Source organism: Oryctolagus cuniculus, chromosome 4 (assembly GCF_964237555.1).
Source record: "Oryctolagus cuniculus chromosome 4, mOryCun1.1, whole genome shotgun sequence".
Lineage (NCBI taxonomy): Eukaryota > Metazoa > Chordata > Mammalia > Lagomorpha > Leporidae > Oryctolagus > Oryctolagus cuniculus.
This window is the reverse complement of record NC_091435.1, coordinates 93,105,235-93,131,845: the sequence shown is the minus strand read 5'-3', so window position 1 is coordinate 93,131,845 and position 26,611 is coordinate 93,105,235. Positions and strand designations below refer to the sequence as shown.

Sequence of the window (26,611 nt, the reverse complement as noted above, 5' to 3'; positions counted from 1 at the left end):
AACTAGTAAGTTGTGTCATATCCCTTTCTCAGGGGGCACTCAGGGATCTAGAAAAAATGATACCCAGCATGCTTTCTGGATTCAAAAGATCACGTGTCATGTAGAGTAAGTTCAAGCTTACACTCAGGAGGCTGCATGTCAAGAACAGCTTGATGTTTGGGGAAATAAGAGAGGGGTAGAAACCCAGTGAATAGTTCCTGCAAGATGCGGTATGCAAAAATAGGACAGAGGAGAGTGGAGGTTAGGAAAATTTAGGAAGATACCATGTGATTAGCAGAGTCCTAAAAAGTGCAGCGAGCAGGTAGGGTTGGCAGGAGATGTCTGTCTCATCTGCAGGCGGAGCTGGAGAGGAGAGGTTAGAATTCCTAGCGCCACTCCTCCTGCACAGCTGCAGGGCACCGCCAGTGGTCCGCAGGCCTTCCACTGAGGAGCACTGGATCTCGCTACCATTCTTAAGGTACAAGTACTGGGAGAGGAGGAGCATAAAATACTAAGCTTTCAGGACTCTAGTGGTGAGTGGGTTTAGTGAAACGTCATCTGTCTATCCATTCATCCAACTGGCCCAGATTTTTGAAGTGCCTACTCTGTGCCACACACAGGGTATACAAACACAAGTGAGTTCTGGTTCTTGCCTGATCTGAAAGCCGTAATCCAGTTCGGGGAGAGATGAGTATGATCAGTGTTTATAATACAGGTTTATTAGTGCTCTGATGGAGCTCTGCACGAGGCTATGAGAGTTTACATGGGGGACTAAATGAGACTGGAGAGAAAGCAGTCAGAGAAGGCTTCCTGGAAGAGGCAGCCCTGGAGCAGCATTTTGAAGGATGATAGGGACTGTCCAGAAGAGGCCAAGTGAAGGGAAAAGGAACAGGAGGGGCACATTTCAGCCAAAGGGAAACACTTCTGAGCAGGGCTCTGGCCGCGTAAGCAGAGGAACCACAGGGAGAAGGGTGGACTGGGAGTGAGGGAGAAGGATGGATCAGGAAGGCCAAGAGGTGGACAGGGTCAGGCCAGGAGAGGTTTTGTTGGCCAAGGCTGAGGAGTTTGCATCAAATGTCCTCCCCCTTTATATTTCAGTGATTCAGTCACTGTTGGAGATGCCCACATCCTATATTTGGTGCCTAGGTTTAAGTCCTGCCTCTGCTACCTGTCCAGCTTCCTGCTGGGAGGAAGTAGATGCCATAGATGATGGTTTAAGTACCTGGGTCCCTGCCACCCATGTGGGAGACCCAGATTGAATTCCAGGCTCCTGGGTTCAGCCTGGGCAAACCCTGGTTGTTACAGGTACTTGGGGAGTGAACAAGAGGTTAGAAGATTGTGTGTGTGTGTGTGTGTGTGTGTGTCTTTCAAATAAATAAAACAAAAAATAAATCTCTGAAATCTAAGGCAGAAGGAAGCCATGGAAGAGTACTTAAGCAGTAAAATGAGATGATCCAAGATCTCCATGAAGTAACCCTATAGACCACAGGTGTGGAAGGCGCCAACTAGAGAGAAGCTCAGGTGGGTGCAGAAGATTGCAATGAGGGGAGATGAGGCTCAGAATTAAGGCAGAGGCAGTGGGGACCAGCAGACAACTTCGAGGGGCACTCAGGGTGCAAAGGACCCTCGGGGCAGCTGAACCAGAGAGAGCCCCAGGCAGGGGCAGCACTGCCAGTGAGAAAGCAGGGAGCAAAGTGCACTTGGGAGGATTGAAGACAACTAAACTGACTGCACACTCCTGCTGGGGACTGCCTCTGGGTGTCAGGACTGGAAAGAGAAAGAGAAGGTAGTATAGTGTTAATAAGACTTTACCCTATGTAATTCACTGTAGAGCAAAGCCCAGAAACCAAACAAGTAGTTTCAAAGTAGCTCAAGTTCTGAACTTGTAATTTTTAGATACCTTGAAGGACATACACACAACAGCTATCATTAAAATCTGTTTTCTTCTCTTACTCAGTCTGTGATTGGGACCACTGCTAGCTGTTAGGGTACCTTCCTTTCAATTCTAACAAGTTCTCTGGGAGGACCATCTAGAGATAGGTGCTCCTTTGGTGGGTGTTTAAACTAGCAGTTAAGACGACAGCGGGGATGCCCACAGGAGTGCCTGGATTTGGTCACCAGCTCCATCTCCTGCCTCCAGCTTCCTGCTCCTGTGAATCCTGGGAGGCAGTGGTGATGATTCAAGTACTTGGGTCCATGCTGCTCCTATGGGAGACTTGGATTACATTTCCAGCTCACTTTAGCCCTTGCCCATGCCTGGATGTTATGGGCATTTGGGGAGAATGGAACCAGCAAGTGAGAGATCTCTAAATATCTCTTTGTCTCCCTACCCCAAAAAGGAAGAAGAAATAAGGACTCCTTGTCGCTCCCCCTCTTCGTGGAGGAACGACACAGGACCCTGCGCTGTTCTTTTGTCTGCTCGGCCCTCCCCGGGTTTGCTGCTGGTCCTTCCCGGGTTGGCTACCGACCCTTCCACCTCCGTGGAAGGGCGGTTCCCCCTGCCACCTTCCCCACTTCCGCGGGGGAGCAGCACACCGCCGGCCGGCTCTCTCGGGGGCTGCTCAGGTGTTCCTTCAGATAGATGTTCCTGGTGCATGTTGTCTCTCTCCTCCTTTATAGTCCTCTTCCGCCAATCCCAACTCGGCTGCCCACACGCCGAGCACGCTGCTCTCCTCCAATCAGGAGCAAGATCAGCTCCTGCAGCTCAGTCAATCAAATTGGCGAGAGGCAGCTGCGTAGAAGCTGCTACTCCCTTCTCAGTGCCATATTGTGGGAGAGCAGATGCATAGAATAAGTCTTAATTCCAGTAACTTAGTCTAGTCCGGGTTGCTCCCCACACTCCTCTCTCTGGGAACTGTTACAGTTGATTAGGATGCAGGGCTTGGAAAATGTAATAGGGGCTGAATTTTATTTTGTTTGCCTATTTTATTTTTTTAAGATTTTATTTATTTATTTGAGAGGTAGAGTTACAGACAGTGAGAGGGAGAGACAGAGAAAAAGGTCTTCCATCCATTGGTTCACTCCCCAAATGGCTGCAACAGCCGGAGCTGTGCCGATCCGAAGCCAGGAGCCAGGTGCCTCTTTCCAGTCTCCCACGTTGGGGGCAGGGGCACAAGGCCTTAGGCCATCTTGTACTGCTTTCCCAAGCCATAGCAGAGAGCTGAATTGGAAGTGGAGCAGCCGGGACTAGAACCGGTGTCCATATGGGGTGCCAGCACGGTAGGCAGGGGATTAACCTACTGTGCCACTGTGCCTGCCCCTATTTTGCCTATTTTGAAAGTCAGAGCTACAGAGAGAGAGGGAGAGATCTTATACCCACTGGTTCACTTCCCAGATAGCTGCAACAGCTAGCACTGGACCAGACCGAAGCCAGGGGCCTGGAGCTTCATCCAGGTCTCTCATGTGTGTGGCAGGGGCCCAAACACTTGGGCCATCTTCTGTTGCTTTTTTCTTAGGCCACTAGCAGAAAACTAGGTCAGAAGTGGAACAGCCAGGGTGTAAACCGGTGTCCATATTGGATGCCAGTGTCATAGGCAGCAGCTTTACCCACTATGCCACAATGATGGCATATTTTATTTTTAAAGATTTATTATTTATTTGAAAGATGGAGTGACTACAGGCAGGGAGACAGAGAGAAAGAGAGAGATCTTCTATCCACTAGTTCACTCCACAAATTGATGCAATGGCCAGGGTTAAAGCTCAGAACTACATCCTGGTCTCCCACATGGATGACAGGTACCTAAGCACTTGGGCCATCTTCCTCTGTTTTCCAAGACACATTAACAGGGATCTGGATCAGAAGCAGAGCATCTGGGACTTGAATCAGTACATCCAATATGGGATGCCAGTGTTGCAAGTGGCGGCAACAACACCAACCCCAGGAGCTGGATTTTAGCCCAACTCAAGCCCCAGCCTTGCACCCCTGCATATAGGTCAATCTGTGGTCATTTCCCCTTGACCTCTAATGTCCTAGCTGCTTTCCACCCCCTGCTGGAGGAAGGAGCTCCTGTCTTCCTCTCCTTCGCCTCTGGGTTCAGACGGCTCTTTGACAGCTGGTACAGGGAGAGTCTGGAACGCATGTGATCATCTTTGCTCTATAACAATAGAGAGAACTTTTATGACTGCAGGAGCATCAGCCTTAGAACACCTGTGGATGAAGCCTGGAACTAGTGCCAGTTTGCACGTTCCTAAGTGGTCACAACCAGGGAACGCTCAGCAAAATCTCTAGGTGGAGGTTGACCTTGACTTCCAGAAAATGGCAGGTGATCATAAGGAAACTGCTGGGAGTTCTAGGGGATTGGAATGGAAAATATTTGGGGAAAAAGGGTGAACAGGCTCCTCCAGGCAGTGGCCTGGCAGCCAGTGCTGATCTACTCCCAGCCCCATGCGGAAGTAAGATTCTGAGCAGACCTCACTGTGAAGGCCATGAGGGAAGTGGTATTTTGTTAGGGGAAGCCAGGTTTCATCTCTGGGAAGGAGGTGGGAGATGGGAAAATCAAAATCAAATGAAAGCAAGAGTGCCTGTCATGTGTTGTAATGTAGAAATCTCTGGTAGGAGGACTTAGGGTGGACATCGGTGGGCCTGGAATTCCAATGGCTTGTTGCTAGGTAAGACACGGGCTTTGATCAAGGCCACTCAGTGCACATTGTGTAGTCTCTTGGCAGTTAGAGGAGAAATGTAGGTTTGGAGTTGGGGATAGAATAGGCAAGTCCCTTGAACTACTGAAATATAGGACTGTGTGCAAATACAGGTTCCTTTCCCTCATTCTTTCCTTCCCTCAATGCATCCACCCACCCATCCGTCCAAGAACTATTGAGTGTCTACTGTGGGGCAGTAAGGACTTCTCAGGTTCCAACAACTCTAAAAGGGGAGAGAATGCGTTAAAAATGGATCCAATCAATAGAATACATAGAGAGAGCCCTGTCTGGAGCCCCAGGGTGCGAATGTAGATAAAGCATACACTAAAAACCAGTGGTATAGCTGCATCATGGGATGGGGTGGGGTGGTGGTGCACAGACAAGACTGGGCAGGTCCTAGTGTACCAATGTTGAAAGTACTTAAAACATTTTTTTTCTGGATAGTTTTAATGTAATTGTTTTTTGGCATTTGGGCCCATTTGCTGTTCAGGATTTCTCTTGTCCGATTGTTATCCATCAGAATTCTGCAGTGCAGGTGACAGATATTCAGTTGAAACTACTGGAATGCCTGAATCCCACACTGGAGTGCTGGGTTAGAGTCTTGGCTCTGCTTAAAATTCCAGCTACCTCTAGAGTAGCAGGTGATAGCTCAAGTATTTGGGTCCCTGCTGGCCATGATGAATACCCAGACTGGATTCAGCCTGGCTCAGCCCTATTTGTTGCTGGTATCGGGAGAATGAATCTGCAGATGGGAGATCTATCTCTGTCTCTCTGCCTTTCAAATTCAATAAGTAAATAAATTTTTAAAAATCTAGGAGAACTGGTTTCAGGCATTTTTGGATCTTTGTGCTTAAATCGATCCCAATGAGATTCAGTTTTTCTTTCTCTCTCCCTTGGTCCTGCTGTTCTCACCACTGGCTTCTCAGGGACAGTCTTCACACAGGGAGACAAAAAGGTCGCTTCCATCTCTGAACCTGCATTTCCCACAGTGGGAAGACAGCTTCTCTTTCTCAGTAATTCCAAAGGCACTCCTAAATTGACTCTGATTGGGCCAACTTCACACCCATCCCTGAACCAAACACTATGATGTGAGGGATGTGACGTGTGACTGGGACTGGGCTTGTCCCTGGCATAAGAAGCGATCTAGCTCTGTCCAGACCTCCCAGACTGATACTGCAGGAGTGGTAGCGATGGGAGCTACTCCTACAAAGGACAAGGAACCATGCTGCGCAGCCAAATCAAGAACTGCCCGTTGCGCCTTTTTGACTGAATCATCGCCAAAGCAGGACTACAAGCATTTGTTGTAATTAGTGTTCTCTCCTGTCTGGCCTTGCAGGACAGAACAAGCCCTTGGTTCTGCCATAAATGTAGAGAGGTTGAACTACATGGCTGAGGCATCAGGTTGGTCCACTGCGGCTTGGGGGGGGGGGGGCTCTGGCTCGACAGGACACTGCTGAGGTCCTGATCCCCAAAGGGGCCATGTGCAGTGACCTTCAGAAGCATTGAACCTGGGCAAGTGGCAGGTGGCTGCTCTTTCGATGATGCTTAGAATCTGGGGATGGGAACTCTGGGGGTTCCAGCTCTCTGTCAGTTTAGAGCAAATACTCAGCCAGTGCCTAGAGGTTCTAGAAGCTGACTCCAGACCCCAGGCCCAGAGAGACATGAGGAAAGCTGTTAGTCTTATCACTAAAGTGGAAAGAGAGCTGGCCATGGGCTCCCACATGCTTCTCAGAAGGTGTCCCTTAAGGCGTGTGAGATTCACATGCACACAGCAGATAAGAACAGAATTGCACACTGTTTATTACTAATAAGCCTTTGGTGCCAAGCTGTGTTTAAGCACTATTAGTTCTAATTAACTGTGATGTTTTAATGTAGACTGCAGGGGCATTTCTGTGCCTCTAAGCTAGAGAAAGATCTAAGGAGCCAGGATCAGGCCTGCTTGAATCTGAGCCCTCCAGGCTGGAAGTAGAGCAGTTACCTCCCCTTCTTCAGGAACTCATGGAATTCTTAGAGGCCTGGATCTCAGAAGACTGAAAAAGAACATCCTTAGTGAGGGAGGACTTTCTAGGGACATAACTGCTCCAGCACTATGGGTAACTGTTTCCTTGACCTTGATCTCTATTCAATCTATTTGATGGGATAAGCCAAGGAGATCTCTCTTAGTGGGAATAGCCTCTCTCAAGAGCAATGGTTCTTAAACTGTGGCTCGCAAAGGGGTTATGAGCAAGGGCCCAAGCGCTTGGGCTATCTTCCACTGCTTTCCTAGGTACATTAGCAGGGAGCTGGATTGGAAGCAGAGCAGCCAGGACCCAGACTGGTGCTCTGATATGGGATACCAGTGTCTCAGGCAGCAGCTTAAGCTGCTGTGCCACAACACTGGCCCCAGGGATTGGGGTTTGTGATTGGTTGGGGGTATGTGAGGCAGAGTGTTCAGAGGTGTGGAGTTCCGGGTTGGGGGTGAACTATAAAGGAGTTGAGTGGGTTGAAAACCTATGAGTTGGTGATGTCTGGGAACTAGAGGAGCATACAGAACTCATCATCAGAGTGCTAAGTGGGATGTTTGAGTGTGGGAGTGCCCTCTTCATGCTCCAGGCCCTGGACTTGGGGTGATACAGAATTTCCTAGTGGGAATAGAGGGTGCATGGGGAGGCCACCTTGGTCTCCTCTGTGAGGGGATGACTGATAATTCTTGGAAGTTCAGATTCCTGTTAAAAGCAAATGCAGAAGAACTAGAAGGACAAGTTAGCTCATTCATTCATTCATTCATTTTCTCTAAGGACTGAGGCCTTACTAGGTACTGTGCATTGTCCTAGCTCCTGGAAATACAGTGATGACCATAGCGTTCTTATGGGAGGGCAGTCATTAAACTAGTCAACAGATGTGTAATACCATTCCAGGATGTGACAGGGCCATGGAGAAAAGTAAAGGACATGAAGGTGTTCGGGAATGACTTAGATTGGGGCAGTGTTGGGGGAGCCTCTCAAAGGTGAGGAGCAGACCCCATGGAGGCTGGAGGGGAGTGTGGCCCAGGTAGAGCAGGCCCCATGGAGGCTAGAGGGGAGTGTGGCCCAGGTAGAGCAGGCCCCATGGAGGCTGGAGGGGAGTGTGGCCCAGGCAAAGTGTTGGAAGCACAGGCTGACTTCCTCCCAGGAGACTCAGGCCCATGGATTTTTTTCATGGCTGGTGTGGGAGGCAGGCTTGCTGGCCCAGGCTCTATTTTGGGGTTGGCACTGACTCATTGCCACAGTGTTGGGCAACTGTCTCCTGTTGTGCGATGGTTTCTGTTATAAAATGAGGATCCTAATAGCTACCTCTGTTTTACAAGTATCTCATGAGAATTGGTCAGTGTCTTTCTAGAAAGTACTGTTAAATTATACAATATCTCACATGCATGCTCAGGGGTATGCTGTTAGCAACTAACCCAGCTGTGTTCTCAGAGAGCAAAACTTGGGCTGCTACAGCCTGTGCTGACACTGTTAGCTCCTCACCCCTCATGATGGCCTTGAACTCCTGCTGATTTTCTTGGTTTTCAGGCACTGTTGAGCTCCAGACTAAGAGCCCAAAGCCCTAGGTTCTGGTGGTATGGTCCCCATTCTACTGTGGACAATCTGTGGGGACCCAGCTTTGCCCAAGTATTACTGTGGGTCTCCCAGGAGAGCAACAGGAGGCCTGGGAGTGAAGTCTATGAGCCACGTAATAGGTGGCTCCTTAGTTTCAATTTATCCATGTACAGCATGGTGGTGTGACCCCAGAAAGCATATGTAAGTGGCAGAAAATCAGTAAAACAGTATCTCAAAGAACAGAGCAGAGCAGAGGAATGCTGGGACTCTGGGCACCAACCAGGAGTCCTGGTGAGGACACTGTCTTTAGGACACTTCCCCTCTCTCTCTCCCATGAACATCTGTTAAGTGGAGGTCTTTAGACCAGCCTGTGTGCAGCCCTAACCCTACTCATGCCCTGAATGGGTGGTGGAAGGCAACTGGCACTTCTCACACCCAGTTAGATGACACAGGCCATGTGCTGCCAAATCAAGAACTCTCCGCCAGCCAGCCACTCCCACCAGCCCACCAGCCCACCCGGAGCCCTCTGCTCTGTTCCAATCACCTTCCTGCATGGAGTGCTTAGCAGGTGTTTGGAATTGTGCTAACCACTGGGTGTACTTTATCTTTCCTCTTCCCCTGCATAGCTCACTGAAGTGGGGATGTTATTATACCACTTTACAGATGAGGAAGCTGAGGTCTGGGCACTTGTGCTAGCCACATAGTAAGTGAGCATGAAAGCTGCAACCAGTCTGTGGACTCTCCTGTCCAGCCCATAACCAGGGCAACAGCTCCTGGGCTCCTGGAACCTCCCGCGCCCCCCCCCCCCCCTTATTTTTTTGACAGGCAGAGTGGACAGGGGAGAGAGAGAGAGAAAGGTCTTCCTTTTTCCGTTGGTTCACCCCCCAATGGCCGCTGCGGCTGGCGCACCACGCTAATCTGAAGCCAGGAGCCAGGTGCTTCTCCTGGTCTCCCATGGGGTGCAGGACCCAAGCACTTGGGCCATCCTCCACTGCCTTCCCAGGCCACAGCAGAGAGCTGGACTGGAAGAGGAGCAACTGGGACAGAATCTGGTGCCCCGACCGGGACTAGAACCCGGTGTGCCGGCGCCGCAGGCGGAGGATTAGCCTATTGAGCCGCGGCACCGGCCAGAGCCCCTTCTTTATATGCACGAAACTCACATGCACAGAAAGGCGGACATGCCTGGGAATTTCCCTCTGTGGCCATCACCCACAACAGTCAGGGTGCCGGAGTATCTCAGCCTCTTGTTGGGACAGCTGAGGTCAGGACAGATGCTCTTCTGGCTAACACGGCAGTCACGTGTAGCTCTGGAGACTTAAGCTGTGGCTCGTCTCACCTGGCATGTTCTACAGATATGAAACATACACAAGGAATTTTGAAAACTTAGTTTGAAAAATAAGAATGTAAATGACATCATTAGTAATTTAAAAATAGCTCTTACATGTTGGAATGATAATATTTTAGGTATGCATTGGATTAAATAAAAGGTATACTAAAGTAGATTATTTTGAAAAGATTTGTTTATTTGAAAGACAGAGTTACAGGGAGAGTGGGAGAGGCAGAGACAGAGGGAGAGAGAGAAATCTTCCATCTGCTGGTTTATTCCCCAGATGGTTGCATTGGCCAAGGCTGGGCCAGACCAAAGCCAGGAACCAGGAACTCCAACTGTGCCTCCTACGTGGATGCCTGGGGCCCAAGCACTCTACCCTCTGCTGCTTTCTCAAGGGCATTAGCATCTGGATCAGAAGTGGAGCAGCTGGTTTTTGAACCTGTGCTCATATGGGATGTTAGCACTGCATATGGTACCATAACACTTGCCCCAAAATAGATTTTTATCTGTTTCTTTTCATATTTAAAAATGTAGTCTCTAGAAAATGTAGGTACTTGTTAGGAGTCTTCAGAAAGCTCATAGAAAGTCATGTTATAAAAAAAAACCTATGCTACCATTTTTTATTGCACCAAATAAATTTATCTTTTAATTCCATTTTCTATGAACTTTAAAAAAAATTTACTGGCAGAGATAGAGATAGGTGAGTAGAGAGTGAGAGAGAGAGAGGGAGAAAGAGAGAGTTCCCATTTGCTAGTTTACTCCTCAAATGCCCCCAAAGGCTATGGCTGGACCAGGCTGAGCAGGAAGCTAGGGATGCAGGCCAGCTTCCCCATGTGGGTGGTAAGAACCAATTACTTGAGCCAACACTGCTGCCTCCCAAAATGTGCACTGGCAGGAAACTGGAGTCAGGAGTTGGAGTTGGGCATTGAACCCAGACATTCTGCTGTGGGATGCACATGTCTTAACCAGAATCTTAACCAGCATCTTAACCACCAGGCTGAACACCACCCTGCATGCACTTTTGAAAGTCCCTTCATGTGTGGCTCGCATTGTATTTCTATTGGGTAGTGTTGCACTAGACTTCAACAAAGGGAGGCTCAGAGAAAGAGCTTGGCCAGCCTCTCCAAGGAAGCGATGCCGAGGGCGGGGTTCTTCATGAAATCAGGAGGTGGCAAGGCGAGCCCCACATGACATCATTTTTAAAAGGCGTGTGACTGTGGTTTTGCTACAGGATTTATGGCTGAAGAAAAGTGGCCTGTAAATCAGTCACCTGCCCAAGTGACATCATTGCTCCTTTGGTTCCACCTGGGAATTATTAACTTTGCAGGACCTGGAATTCACATTTGCTCTTTTCTTCATGTGTCATACTCTTGTGAGGAGAGAGATGCCAGTTGGAGAAGAGAGAGGAGCAGGGAGAAGGAAGAGGGGGATTATCACTGATTAAAGCAACAGTACAGAGGGAGACCGGAGGGGAAGATCTCACTGGTTTGAACAGCGGTTCCCAAAGTCAACAAGTCAGTGGTTCTCCCTTTGTTCCTCTATCTGTCTGTCTGTCTATCTATCTATCTATCATCATAATCATCTTTAAACTTTTTGATTTTCTGTCCCTGGGAAAGCAATTGCTTTTGCTCTGTAATTAGGAAAAGGGGGACAGAAACTGTTGAGTGATTTCTAGAGATAAATAGAAGGCAAGGGACAGGGAGAAGGGCAGGAATTAGGGACAAATCCCGTGTGGGTTAGGAAGGAAGTCTCAGTGGGAGAATTAGGTTCTGTTCCCACAACTCCTTCCTGGGGCCTTCCATTTCAAAAACTTGGTTGGGAAATAATGGTTCTATAAGACAACTGTTCATATACCTGCAGCTTGGAAAATCCATTGGCAACTGGTGGAAAAAGTTTTCTAGCTGTGTGGTGGTTGCCTCAACTGGTGCATTTTCTGGGAAGAGGCTTTGGCATGGTTACAAGCCTCCCACTCTGTTTGGAAACAGCTAATTCTTGACTCCAGTGGCACATACTACCAGCAAACTGAAGTGAAATCATACCTGTTAAAAATGTTCTCTGAGTCTTGCCATTGCTCATCAGCCTTCAAGGGCTCCCAATTGTACACTGAATAAAAACCTAACTCCATATTTTTAACCAGGATCTAGATTATCTTTCCAGATTGTTTCCTTACAATCCTCTCTCTCTTTTTCTCTCTTTCTCATCCAAGGGCTCCAACCATATCACACTGTACCTGCTCATTCCTTTCTATGCATCTGTATGCCTCCACTCCCTGTGCTTATCACCTGCAAGTCCTATCCATAATCACATATCAAAGTTTTCCTTCACTTTGAGCAACCCACCTAGCCTCCAGAGCACTTTGTAGGCTGTGTTCAGCCCTTGTGGACAATTATTTGTGCATATGTCCCCGCTGGGTTATCACTACCAGGGACTGTGAATAGATGGAGAATGCCAGTGTCATTCGGGTTGGGCTGCTGTAACAAAATATGAAAGGCTAGCTGGCTTGAATGAAGGCATTGATTTCCTCGAAGTTCTGGTTCTGCAAGTTTGGGATCATGTTGGTGGCATAGTTTGGTTTCTAGTACCAGCTGGCTGATGACCATCTTGCTGTCTCCTGACATGCATGACTTTCTGTTTTGCATGAGCATGGGAAGAGAGAGAGATAGACTTGCTCCTTTCATAAGGATACCAGTTTTTATCCTATTAGGTCCCTACTCTTGTGACTTCATTTAACCTGAATTGTCTCCTAAAGGCTCTATCTCTAAATATAGTTACATAAGGGGTTAAAGCTTCAATATATGAATGTTAGGGAGTGGGGACACAATTCAGTTCATGGCATTCCACTCTTGCCCCCTCCTTCCAAGTTCATATATTTCTCACATGAAAAATGCATTCATTACATCCTCATATTCCCTAAAGTCTTAATTTATTCCAGCATCGACTCTAAAGTCTGAAGTCCAAAGTCTTACCTAAATCAGATATAGGTGACACTCCAAGTACAATTCGTCCTAAGCAAAATTCTCCTCCAGCTGTGAACCTCTGAAGCCAGACAAGTTGTATGCTTCCAAAGCACAGGGGTAGAATAGGCCTAGGATAGACATTAGATAGGAAGGGGGAAGAGATGATATGTTCCAAAGAGGTTCAAAACCCAGCCAGGTAAATTCCAATAGATTTTTGAGGCTTGAGAAAAGCCCTCCTTAGTCTGACGCTCTTCCCTCCAGGCCCATGGAGGTGGCAGCATCACTCCCATAGGCTGTAGGTGGGCGTCCTGCTCTCAAGGCTTCTGGCAGAGGCTGTATGGCCCATTGAAGTGAGGCAGTGGTCTGGTGGTCTCTGAATGGTCTTTGGGGTAAGTTTCCCTCTTGAGGAGTAGTGCATGTTTGCAGCTGGGTGCTCTTCCTCTTCAGTTCAAACAGGCAACATATTGCTCACGTGATCCCATAAGCATTTCATCAAATGGTGCTCTACCCACAGCTCTGCTGTTCTCTCTTTCTTGTTTGTTTTTGTTTTGTTGTTGTTGTTTTGCAATGCAGGTAGGTAGGCTGAGAATTTTCTACCTTTAATTTTTGGTGCATTTTTGGCTTTAAAATTCTTCATTTAATTCATCCCCACCCCCTGCATTTTAGGATAAGCAGCTGAGAGTAGCTAAATTGACCTTTTGCCACTTTGCAGAAATTGCCTCAACTAAACATCCAGTTTAATCCCTCAGAAGTTCTGTTTCCCACAAAACGCTAGAACCCAGGTTAGTCCAGCTCTTAGCCACTTCACGGCCAGGGTTGCCTTTCCTCCAGTTTCCAACAGCACTTTCCTTACTTCAGGGTGAGAGTCAGCTTCATGACCCTCAAGGCCTGCATTTACCCACCCTGCGTGCCCAGCAGTCCAAGCTTTCTCTAACAGCCACCTACCAACTACCCCCACCTGTACCCACTATCCACTTGCAAAGCCGCTTTCACATTTTTATGTGTTTGTTACAGCAGCATCTCACTTCTCAGTCCCCAAATCTGTTCTAGTCAGCAGTGGTGCCGTAACAAAATATCATGGACCAGGTGGCTTAAACGATAGAGAATTATTTTCTTGGGCTGGCGCCGTGGCTCACTTGGTTAATCCTCCCCTTGTGGCGCCAGCATCCCATATGGGCACCGGTTCTAATCCCGGTTGCTCCTCTTCCAGTCCAGCTCTCTGCTGTGGCCCAGGAAGGCAGTGGAGGATGGCCCAAGTGCTTGGGCCCTGCACCCGCATGGGAGACCAGGAGGAGGCACCTGCCTCCCGGCTTCGGATCGGCGAAGCTCTGGCTATAGCGGCCATTTGGGGAGTGAACCAATGGAAGGAAGACCTTTCTCTCTGTGTCTCTCTCTCACTGTTTAACTCTATCTGTCAAATAAAAAAAAAAAGAAAGAAATTTATTTTCTCACAGTTCTGGAGGCTGGAACTCTGAGGTCAGGGTGCCAGCATGGTTGATTTCTGATGAGGCCTCTCTTTCTGATTCTCAGATGACTGCCTTCCATAGAAAAGAGAGAGAGGATTCTGATCTCTCCTCCTCTTCTTATTAGGTCATTACTCCTATCAGGATAGGATTTTAATCTTGTGACCTCATTTAACCTTAATTACCTCCTAAAAACCTATCTCCAAATACAGCCACATTGAGGGGTTAGAGTTTAGCGTACACATTTTGGGGGGAGAAATTCTGTTCAGAACACTGCCCAGGAGTTAAATTCTGCATCCCTGACACAGTATCCTACACAGAGCAGGTGCTCTGTGAATGTGTGGTGAACTCCAAAGCCTCTGAGGAGTTATTTTTAAAGGCCAAGCTCCCCTGGCTTGTGGGGCTCCTGAGATCTCACAGCCTCTGGGAGGGGAAGAGAGAGTGAGCGAGATTTTGTAGGCAGAGGACAGAAGAAATTGTCTCAGCTATAGCTATGACATCTCAGCCTCATGGGCTAAGACTGATGTGAGGCTGTTGTTCCTCCTCAAGACAAAGTCCACCCAGTTTTTTTTTTTTTTTTTTTTTTTGTAAAAAAAATATACTTACTTGAGAAAGAAAGCATGAGAGAGAGAGAGAGCACTCCCATCCACTGGTTCACTCCCCAAATGCCCACAATAGCCAGGGCTGGGCCAGGCCACACCTGGAGCCAAGAATTCAATTCCCACATAGATGGCAGGAAACCAATTACTTGAGTCATCACCACTGCTTCCCAGGGTCTGCATTAGCAGGAAGCTGGAGTCAGGAGCCAGAGCTGGGTATGGAACTGAGATTTTCCAATATGGAACACAGATGTCTTTTTTTTTTTATCTTTTATTTAATGAATATAAATTTCCAAAGTACGACTCATGGGTTACAATGGCTTCTCCCCCCATACCATCCCTCCCACCCACAACCCTCCCCTTTCCCACTCCCTCTCCCCTTCCATTCACATCAAGATTCATTTTCGATTATCTTAATATACAGAAGATCAGCTTAGTATACCTTAAGTAAGGATTTCAACAGTTTGCTCCCACACAGAAACATAAAGTGAAAAATAATAGATGATTTTTTTTAAATGATGATGAAATCAGATCAGACCTATTGTCATGTTTAATCCCAGTGAGAGTCAAGTTGGGAATTGATAATTTCTTTTTTTTTTTTTTTACAGAAGATCAGTTTAGTGTACATTAAGTAAAGATTTCAATCGTTTGCACCCCCATAGAAACACAAAGTGAAATATACTGTTTGAATACTCGTTATAGCATTAAGCCTCAGTGTACAGCACATTAAGGACAGAGATCCTACATGAGGAGTAAGTGCACAGTGACTCCTGTTGTTGACTTTACAAATTGACACTCCTGTTTATGGCATCAGTAATCTCCCTATGCACCAGTCATGAGTTTCCAAGGCTATGGAAGCCACAACATATCAAAACTTATGGGATACAGCAAAAGCAGTATTGAGAGGCAAATTTATAGCAATAGGTGCCTATATCAAGAAATTGGAAAGGTACCAAATAAATGAGCTTTCAGCGCACCTCAAGGACCTAGAAAAACTGCAGCAAACCAAACCCAAATCTAGTAGGAGAAGAGAAATAATTAAAACCAGAGAAGAAATTAACAGGATTGAATCCAAAAAAACATTACAAAAAATCAGCCAAGCGAGAAGCTGGTTTTTTGAAAAAATAAACAAAATTGACACCCCATTGGCCCAACTAACTAAAAAAAGAAGAGAAAAGACCCAAATCAATAAAATCAGAGATGAAAAAGGAAACATAACAACAGACACCACAGAAAGAAAAAGAATCATCAGAAATTACTACAAGGACCTGTATGCCAGCAAACAGGAAAACCTATCAGAAATGGATAGATTCCTGGACACATGCAATCTACCAAAATTGAACCATGAAGACATAGAAAACCTAAATAGACCCATAACTGAAACAGAAATTGAAACAGTAATAAAGGCCCTCCCAACAAAGAAAAGCCCAGGACCAGATGGATTCACTGCTGAATTCTACCAGACATTTAAAGAAGAACTAATCCCATTTCTTCTCAAACTATTCAGAACAATCGAAAAAGAGGGAATCCTCCCAAATTCTTTCTATGAAGCCAGCATCACCTTAATCCCTAAGCCAGAGAAAGATGCAGCACTGAAAGAAAATTACAGACCAATATCCCTGATGAACATAGACGCAAAAATCCTCAATAAAATTCTGGCCAATAGAATACAACAACACATCAGGAAAATCATCCACCCAGACCAAGTGGGATTCATCCCTGGTATGCAGGGATGGTTCAACATTCGCAAATCAATCAATGTGATTCACCACATTAACAGACTGCAGAAGAAAAACCATATGGTTATCTCAATTGATGCAGAGAAAGCATTTGATAAAATTCAACACCCTTTCATGATGAAAACTCTAAGCAAATTGGGTATAGAAGGAACATTCCTCAATATAATCAAAGCAATTTATAAAAAACCCACAGCCAGCATCCTATTGAATGGGGAAAAGTTGGAAGCATTTCCACTGAAATCTGGCACCAGGCAGGGATGCCCACTCTCACCACTGCTATTTAACATAGTTCTGGAAGTTTTAGCCAGAGCCATCAGACAAGAAAAAGAAATCAAAGGAATACAAATCAAGAAGGAAGAAGTCAAACTATCCCTCTTTGCAGACGATATGATTCTGTACTTAGAGGATCCAAAGAACTCTACTAAGAGACTATTGGAACTCATAGAGGAGTTTGGCAAAGTGGCAGGATATAAAATCAATGCACAAAAATCAACAGCCTTTGTATACACAAGCAATGCCATGACTGAGAAAGAACTGCTAAGATCAATCCCATTCACAATAGCTACAAAAACAATCAAATACCTTGGAATAAACTTAACCAAGGACGTTAAAGATCTCTACGATGAAAATTACAAAACCAATATGGAACACAGATGTCTTAACTGCTTTCTTAACTGTTAGGCTGGACAACTACCCCATCTAATTTTCAGTGCTAAGAACAACAGTAATTCTTCTGAACATTTGGATTTGCTAGAAACATACGTATCACCAGGATTGTGAATAGTGTATCTGACCAGGCTGCCTCTCCTATGCCTTGGCCAAGCCACTGCAAAGGCAAGCAGCAGGGCATTTCTCACCTCACCCATGGATTGTCTTCATCTTCCCACCCATGTTCTTCTGTGTTCTTTTTCCCTACTGAAATTTACACAATAGTGCCATAGTTTTAGTAACTTCCAGATTACCAGTGTTCCGGGATTTTTTTCAGAAGCATTGAAAGATTTAAATGCATTTTAAAAACAGATAACATTGGCCGGCGCCGCGGCTCACTAGGCTAATCCTCCACCTAGCAGCGCTGGCACACCGGGTTCTAGTCCCGGTCAGGGCGCCGGATTCTGTCCCGGTTGCCCTTCCTCCAGGCCAGCTCTCTGCTGTGGCCAGGGAGTGCAGTGGAGGATGGCCCAGGTGCTTGGGCCCTGCACCCCATGGGAGACCAGGATAAGTACCTGGCTCCTGCCATCGGATCAGCGCGGTGCGCCGGCCGCAGCGCGCTGGCCACAGTGCGCTGGCCACAGTGGCCATTGGAGGGTGAACCAACGGCAAAAGGAAGACCTTTCTCTCTGTCTCTCTCACTGTCCACTCTGCCTGTAAAAAAAAACAAAAAAAACAAAAAAAAACAAAACAAAACAAAGCAAAAACAGATAACATTGCTCACATGTTACCTGGGAAAGACCAGCATTCAAATGCCTACGTCAGGAAGCATGACAAATTCACATGTGGGCTTGACATGGGGTCAAAAAACTCTCTATATCTATACTTGTTGATTAGTTACTGATTAGTTACTGAGATCAGCCTTACAATAAACTTTTAAAATAACTGGTGAAATCCCCTTTGCAGATGAGAAAACTGAAGCTCATGGAGACTGAGAAACATGTCCGACTTCTGAGTTGTGGCAGTGATGTTCAAATCCCGGTCCATCTGTTGCTAACAACAGCATCCTTTCCATCCTGCTCCCTTGCTTCCAAGAGAAGGGCGAAGTCTGATTGTGGGGAGGGAGCTGGAAGGCATAGTCCAGCAGTGAGAGCGAGTCGTGGCCTTGGGGACTCTTCCTGGGCTAAGAGAATTCAAGGCTCCCAACTGCAACTGGACCTGTGGACAAGGGTCCAGCTCCTGGGGAGAGGCAGCTGCAGGGGCCACTTGCACTGCTGGAGGGTGACTGGGCCTCAGCCGGCCAGCCCAGGTTATGAGGCCAGGCCCCTGGCCAGAGAAAAGCCAGTGTGGTAACTGAGAACTGCATCACAAACCCTGTTTAAGGGATGGCTGTAGAGCGAGAAGGGATGGATGAGGCGTGGGGCACCCACAAGGCAGTAAGAACCTCTAGCACTTGGAGCCAATGAAAGTCAAAACAATGATCTGGAACTTGGCTTTGGGGACCACAGCTGGGCATGGCAGAGCAGGACAGCTCACTTCAGGAAGCACTGATTGGGTATCTGAAGTGTGGTGGGTGCCGCAGAAGCAGAAATAAATCAGTCCAGGAACCCTACTGTTCCAAGAGGGCAGGTGAGTCTGAAAAGTGATCTCCTTAGGCCTGCAACCAAAAGATTCACATTCACACATCTCTCTTCCAGGGCCATGTTCTGCAATGATTTAAAGGAAAAGTATGAGAAGAGGATCATCATTAAAGGGGTTGATGCTGAGACCATGCACACCCTCCTGGACTACACGTATACCAGCAAGGCGCTGATCACCAAGCAGAATGTCCAGCGCATCCTGGAAGCTGCGAACCTCTTCCAGGTATGTGAACAAACAGGCTCGGCATTCTCTGAAGCAGGTGAAAGCAGCAATTCCCTAGAGACCTGCCTGGACTGGCTCCCAGGCTTGTACCTGGGGTGGACACACACACACACACACACACACACACAGCTGGGCCTGTGCTTACTTTAAAGTAAGTTTTCTGAGAAGTGGTGAGACAGGGCCTTGAGACTCCTTGATGAGATGATGCCAGGAGAGTTTGGTGCCCAGAACCTACATCTGATGCCTGGCTCCAGGAACAATGGCTACAACTTGCCTGTGCCTCGTGGGAGCCAGAGGCTGCAGTCAGCACCTCATATCATTCCTTCTAATCCCTAGAGCCCTGGGAAGGTGATTACTCTCCTAGTTTGTGGGTGGGAAAGCAAGGCCACCTAGAGGGTAACTGACGAGACTGTGACTTGAACCCTGGGCTTTCTGAGTCTGGGGTCCACGTGCTTGCCACCATCCCATGTGCCCTGGGCAGCAGTGTCCAGGTCCTGGGAGAAACAGGACCATGCATCAGTACTTTGTGGTGTTTGTGAAAGAAGAGCATTGAGAAGTGAGAGCTTTTTTTTTAAACTTTTATTTAGTAAATATAAATTTCCAAAGTACAGCTTATGGATTACAATGGCTTTTTCCTCCCATAACTTCCCTCCCACCTGCAACCCTCCCCTTATCCACTCCTTCTCCCCTTCCATTCCTATCAAGATTCATTTTCAATTATCTTTATATACAGAAGATCAATTTAGTATATACTAAGTAAAGATTTCAACAGTTTGCACCCACACAGAACATAAAGTGTAAAATACTGTTTGAGTACTAGTTATAGCATTAATTCACAATGTACAACACATTAAGGACAGAGATCCTACATGAGGAATAAGTGCACAGTGACTCCTGTTGTTGACTTAACAAATTGACACTCTTGTTTATGGCATCAGTAATCTCCCTAGGCTCTTGTCATGAGCTGTCAAGGCTATGGAAGCCTTTTGAGTTCTCCGACTTCGAGAAGTGAGAGCTTTTATGCAGATGGGATATAGTACCCTGGGAATTAAATAGCCATTGTTTCTATTCAATGTGATTTTTCAATCTGATTATCACAATTATGTTTAGACTCATAGAATAATTAGACTCATAGATTATATCAATTGCATCTCTAATTATCAAAGGGGTCCCACCTCTGGTTGTGTAGGTCTAATATTATAGTACTGAACTTCGTTCTATTGGGTTGTCTTATTGTCTGGATGGTGGGATTTAGGAGAAACAGAGTCCAGGGCCGGGCCAGCTCATTCCCAGGGACCAGGAACAAGCACCAGATTTTGTCTCTAGTTTGGGACTTGGGAAGGGGTGCCTATGCCTACCTGGCTCATCAATGGGTTAGCAGTTGTGGGGAACAGGAAGTCAAAGTCTGGGATGGTGAGGATTGAGGGGTCCAGAATCCAAGACCATTGGCAATGCATTAGCTTTGTTGAAGTTAGGGTGCGGCAGGATTTATGAAGTCCAGCAAAGAAAGGAGAGTGAAAAAAGAAAGAAGGGGCCGGCGCTGTGGCACAGCAGGTTAAAACCCTGGCCTGAAGCGCCGGCATCCCATGTGGGCACCAGTTCTAGTCCTGGCTGCTCCTCTCCCAATCCAGCTCTCCGCAATGGCCTGGGAAAGCAGTAGAAGATGGCCCAAGTCCTTGGGCCCCTGCACCCACGTGGGAGACCCGGAAGAAGTTCCTGGCCCCTGGCTTCGGATCGGCACAGCTTTGGCTGTTGTGGCCAATTGGGGAGTGAATCACAGGATGGAAGACCTCTCTCTCTCTCTGTGTAACTCTGACTTTCAAATAAATAAATCTTTAAAAAAAAATTAAAGAAAAGAAACAGCTGTGATGAATTCTAAGTAACAGTGTGCTGCAATTTTAGCCAATTTTATCAGCTCACTTTTTTTTTTTTTTTTTTTTTTTTTTTGGACAGGCAGAGTTAGACATTGAAAGAGAGAAAGACAGAGAGAAAGGTCTTCCTTTTTCCATTGGTTCACCCTCCAGTGGCCGCCGCGGCCGGCATGTTGCAGCCGGTGCACTGCGCCAATCCGAAGCCAGGAGCCAAGTGCTTCCCCCTGGTCTCCCATGCGGGTGCAGGGCCCAAGGACCTGGGCCATCCTCCACTGCACTCCCGGGCCACAGCAGAGAGCTGGATTGGAAGAGGAGCAACCAGGACAGAATCTGGCACCCCAACCAGGACTAGAACCTGGGGTACCGGCCCCACAGGTGGAGGATTAGCCTAGTGAGCCATGGCGCTGGCCCAAGCTCACTTTCCCTAAGACATCTTAAAGAGTTTATTTTTTCAAGAGACAACATTTAATATATGCACACAGTTTTATATATAATGCAGCATTGTACTATGGAGGGCATTTGCTCTTCTTTTATACATTTAGATGTGTTTGAAACACTTCTTAAGGTTACAAGACAGAACATAGAAAAATAAACAGGAATATTCAACACTTAGAAAAATTGATATGATAAAGAATGTAAAGTACTTTGTTCCTTTCAGCACTTCAGAAGCTGTGTATATACATGCCTTTATTTTTTCACAAGTAACACCACAGATGATCACGTCTTCACATGCTTTTAAAGAACAGGTTACTTCTGGAAGGGCTGGTTCTGCCTTCCCCAGCGATATCTCCAAGTCAGCAAGCGTCCACCCCTCTCCCTTCCTCCGTCCCCACCTGCTCACACCCTCGGCCTCACGGACTGGCAGAACACCCCTCCCTCTGTGGAGTGGGAGCACTCAGCATCCCCGTCTCCCCCTCCGCCCACCACTCCATCAAAGTAACTCTGAGGAAATCCTTCCTGGGTCACAGGGATCTCCATCTAGTTCAGGTTTTCAGTTTTTGCTGAGCTTTTATCTGAAAGCCCTCCCCCACCCTCCAACACTGCCTCCCGCAAAAGGGCCAGTAGTCTAGCCACAGCTGCCATTGTGATTTTCACGCAGTCTCTTACCCACAGGTCTGAAGATGAACGGATAACACTGACAGTAATAATAGTAAAGGCATTTCTTCCTTCAAGGAGAGTGTCTGACACTACAGTAGATGCTCAGTGAAGCCGAGCAAATTCTGACTATTTACCATATACTTTGAGTGATGAAATTGGAGCCGGGTGTTGTGTCTCCTATTTATCCCACTAGCTGAAAGCAGGGCCTGGCCATTAGGGTAAGAAGGCATATCTTGCTTTTCCAAATGCAATTTTAAATATTTTTAATTGCAATAACATTACAAACTCACTACAGAAAAATTAGAAACCTGAACAAGCAAAATGAACATAAAGATGACCTATAATCCCCTCCTATTCAGAGACAATATGGCAGCTTCCTGGGGGTACACCCTTCCAGGTCCCTTTCTGTGCATTGAGAGAGATGGAGGCAGCAAGCAAGGTGGTTGACACCTTGTGGAGCCAGACTGCCTGCATGTAAACATGCTTTTGATGACTTGATTCTTGGCTGTCCAGCCACGTTTATGATGGAGGCCTTAGAATACTAGTTTGATGCTCGGTGTACAGGGAGTAGGGGGACAGACCAATGGACTGGAGCTCTGTCAGTGCTGTCAAATGCCCAGATGGCAGTGCTTGTGGCAGATCTCCTAGGGCTGTCAGACTTCTCCAGGTGGTCTCCAGTCTCTTGCCCAGAGGTCACAAGTCAGCTGCAAGTCTGCACTGGGTGCGTGGGAGTGAGCATACGTAACCCCCTGACTTTCAGGATGATGTCCTCAGTGTCTGGTGTCTGGGAGTTCAGATCCTCCCAGTCTGGTTTCTGTACAGACTGACCCCTCTTCTCCAGTGGGAGTGGGAGTAGGAGTGGGAGTGTGAGTGGTCGCTGTTAGACCGCAGAGGTGGGGGAGGACAGGAGGCTTCACTTCTCCCCCTCAGTCCCTGCGGTCAGCCCCATCTCCTGCTCCTGGAGACTTCAGTGCCCCTGCTTTTTCTGGTTCTGAGGGACAAGCGTGCTCCTCTCCAAGCGCTTGAGCCCCGTGCTGCTCTCACCGGCGACCCTTGCCGGTCTTCATACTCTGTGGCTTGGGGTGACTGATGTCCCCTGGTTTCATCGAGAATGGCTTTTGTGTTTCTGTTTTTCTTCTCCTTTCAGTTTTGTGTGATTTTGCAAGAGAGCTATAAAAACTTCAGTTATTAAAGACTGCAATCTTTTGTAATGCAGGATGCAAATATTTTCCATTGGTCATTTGAATCATTTATTTTAAAAAAATTTGCTTATTTGAGAGGCAAAGTGAGAGAGAGAGACAGAGAGACAGAGAGAGAGAAACTCTCACCTGCTGTTCATTCCTCCAAATGCTGGGAACTCAGTCCAGGTCTCCCATGTGGGAGGCAGGGACCCAGTCATTTGAACCATCAGTGCTACCCCCTTTTCCCCAGGGTCTTTATTAGCAGGAAACTGGAGTCGGGAGCTGGGACTGGGTATTGAACTCAGATATTATGACCTGGGACGCAGGTGTCTTATTCAGTGGGCCAAAGCACCTACCTAATTTTTAATTATAGCTTTTATTAACATACAAAATTTTAAAACTTTTATTTAGTCAGGTGTAGTGATCATTTCCTTTGTGATTTTTGCCATTTTTTAGAAAGCCCTTCTTCATTGCTTGATCATGTATTTATTTAGTTTTGGTTTTCCTTATTCCACACCCCCCATTTTCTCCCAAGAGATGCACTTCGGTGGTGAGCAGAGTTTTAGGACGGGAGTTGGGGGAGGACAGAGGCGAGAAGGAGACAGGCTGCTCCGCTTATTGTTGAGCCCCTATTCTGTTACTACCTCCTCCAAGTTTTCCAAATCTCTTTCTCTTTCTAAGCAAAAAAATAAAGAAGTATATTTCTCTCAGAGGTTACTTTCCGAGTTTCCCTCTGAGTGTTAATTCTCATGAGACTGAGTGCTGTGGGCTTCAGGTTTTCCAGCTAACCCACTGATTTTCATGGCCCCTGCACTGTCATTTGTCTCCAGCATAGAAAACTGGGACTACTGTCGTGCTGGAAGTGCCAGAAAGGACAGAATGTTGTTTGTTGTTGTTGTTTTTAAAAAAAAGGACAGAAGTTTATAGGTTGTTAAAATTACCTTATGGTTTTTAAAAATTATTTATTCTTTTGAAAGGGTAAGACATTCCCTAGTTCCAACATCAGAAATACAGATAGGAAGACAATGCTGTGTTGCTGCTGTTACTGTTAGCAGCGTTTCACTGTTGGTCTATCTACGCCCATTCCAGGCCAAATGCACACTTATCATTCCCACTCGTTCCCTCCATGTTTAAAACACAAATGTCAGCATGATATTTCCTCTGTTTTTTTTTTACTTCATAATATATTTTGGAGGTATTACTGGTCAGTATGTGTAGAGCCGCCGTGTTCTTTCCAATGGCTATAGAATGCGGTTGGAGTCCCTTTGGACCAGAAACATGTAATGGTCGCTTTCTTTTTTCTTTGACAGGCAGAGTGGACAGTGAGAGAGAGAGAGAGACAGAGAGAAAGGTCCTCTGCCGTTGGTTCACCCTCTAATGGCTGCCGCGGCCTGCGCGCTGCGGCCGACGCACCGCGCTGATCCGATGGCAGGAGCCAGGTACTTATCCTGGTCTCCCATGGGGTGCAGGGCCCAAGGACTTGGGCCATCCTCCACTGCACTCCCTGGCCACAGCAGAGAACTGGCCTGGAAGAGGGGCAACCGGGACAGAATCCGGCGCCCCGACCGGGACTAGAACCCGGTGTGCCGGCGCCGCAAGGTGGAGGATTAGCCTAGTGAGCCAAGGCGCCGGCCGCAATGGTCGCTTTCAAGGATGAATGGTAGACTGGAAAGAAACCTGGGCTTTGGAGTCAGGCAGCCATGGGCTTAAACTCTGAATCAGTCATTTCTTTGCTGTATGGCCACAGGCAAGTTCCTTAAGATTTCTGGGCCTCTGCTTTCTCATTTGTACACTTAGGAGGAGAATCTGTCGCACGTCTCAGGGGAGTTACTAGGAAAGTAAATGAGATGGTGTTTGCAACCTGGCACATAGCAGATGCTGAACAGAAGTTTATTCCTTTCATTTGTGTGTTTTCACTTTACTTTGATATTTGTGCCCTGGATAAACTGGGCTAGCACCAACCTGTGAGAACACTTCCCCAAACCGCCCCTAAATGTTGCTTCCCTGGATTAAGATTATAAGAGACCATGTGTAAAAGGTTTTTTCTAAGATTTATTTATTTTATTTAAAAGGCAGAGTTACGGAGAGGCAGAGAAAGAGAGAGAAAGAGAAAGAAAGAGAGAGAAAGAGAGAGAGAGAGGTATCTTCCATCCACTGGTTCACTCCCCAAATGGCTGCAATGGCCACTGCTGAGTCAGACTAAAGCCAGGAGCCAGGAGCTTCTTCCTGGTTTCCCACGATGCTGGCAGGGACCCAAGTATTTGGGCCATCTTCCTCTGCCTTCCCAGGCATATTAGGGAGCTAGACTGGAAGTAGAGCAGCCAGAACTCAAACCGGTGCCCATATGGGATGCTGGCACTGCAAGTGGCAGCTTAACCCACTACACCACAGCACCAGATCACATGTAAAAGTTTTTAAAAATCATGTTTTTATGATATACGATTAGAACAATAAAGTGGACTGACACTTTATTATAATTAACTCAGGGTTATAGGTAGAGAAAAGTGTGCCAGCATAGGCATTTAGAACATCAATAGAAGCTGGCACTGCCTTGTGTGACTGAAATCAACAAGAAGCGCCTTTTCTTGGTGTTCCTCATAGCACCAGTAATAAAGGTTTCCTAACCTTCATACCAGTGATGTGACAGCTGCTCTCTCATTTTCAGCTTTTCTTTGTAGGTCTTCTCTTAGCATCTAGAATTTCCCAGTATAGTGAGACAGTTCAGTTGATGAAACCAATCACCATTACGGCTGCTTCATACCAGACAACTTCATGAGTTTTTCTTCAGTTTATAGCCTAGTTTCCCTTGGGTCAGGAGCCCAACAGACCCAGCAGCCCTGGCATGGAGTGGGACAGTCTCTGTTAGTAGGAAACTTTGAGTGGCAGGTGCTGATAGTCCTGCCTACTGGAGGATCTTCGCGGTAACCTAGCCATCATTTATTGGCCAATTATGAGGAAAAATGAATTTTCTCCAAGTAGTTTTGGGGAAGGTCAAGGCAGGAGAAGCACCTGAAGGATCTGTTCACATGAGAAGTTGTGTCTCTGAGGTGACATCACCCAGCAAGGGCCCCTGGAAGACAAAGGACCTTAAGTAGACCTTTTGGCTTCTGCATTTTAGATAAGCAAGCCAGCCATAGACCATAGACTGGGGACAGTGACTGCAAGAATGTGGCAAGGTTTCTCAATCTTGGAGAATTTTGCTGTGTTTGTTTGGAGAATTTTGTTGTGTTTGTTACTTTCATTTTTCTTCATTTACTTTCATTTTAAATTTTACTGTAAAAAGCTCATGGAAGAATGAGGGCGTGAGAACTTATCAGCTGAGCAGTACGAAGACAGGAGGTCAGGGAGACTACACTCACCTTGCACTTTCTCTAGGGGCAGAGGGATCCCAAAGATACGGAGCAGTTGGTTAGAAGCCACAACTTACAAGGAGAAAAAGAACAGACCAAGTTCCTGTGGCCAACGTGAAGAAAGACAGGAGCTGCCGGAATGGAGCTTGGTCTCGTGGCCTGGGCGTGGCTGTGTGGCCTGCTCCTGAGAAGAGCTGATCTGATGGATCTGATGCCACAGGGCCAGGGTTGTAGCTTTCATTGTGGTGACAGTTTGAGGGGATTTTGATGAAGATCCTGGAATTGCTTATTTTCCTATAATTCCTTTTGCAAATGGCAAGGAGAATGACGGTGAG

General features: G+C 46.9%; 1 protein-coding gene across 1 annotated transcript in view; it reads left to right on the top strand.

Annotated features, from left to right (window-relative positions):
- KLHL6 (kelch like family member 6) overlaps window positions 1-26,611 on the top strand; it is a 65,808-nt gene that overhangs the window by 14,424 nt on the left and 24,773 nt on the right. The window contains exon 2 of the mRNA XM_002716495.5: window positions 18,611-18,776. Within this exon, the coding sequence (XP_002716541.3) occupies window positions 18,611-18,776 (166 nt within the window). The remainder of the gene's footprint in view (window positions 1-18,610; window positions 18,777-26,611) is intronic.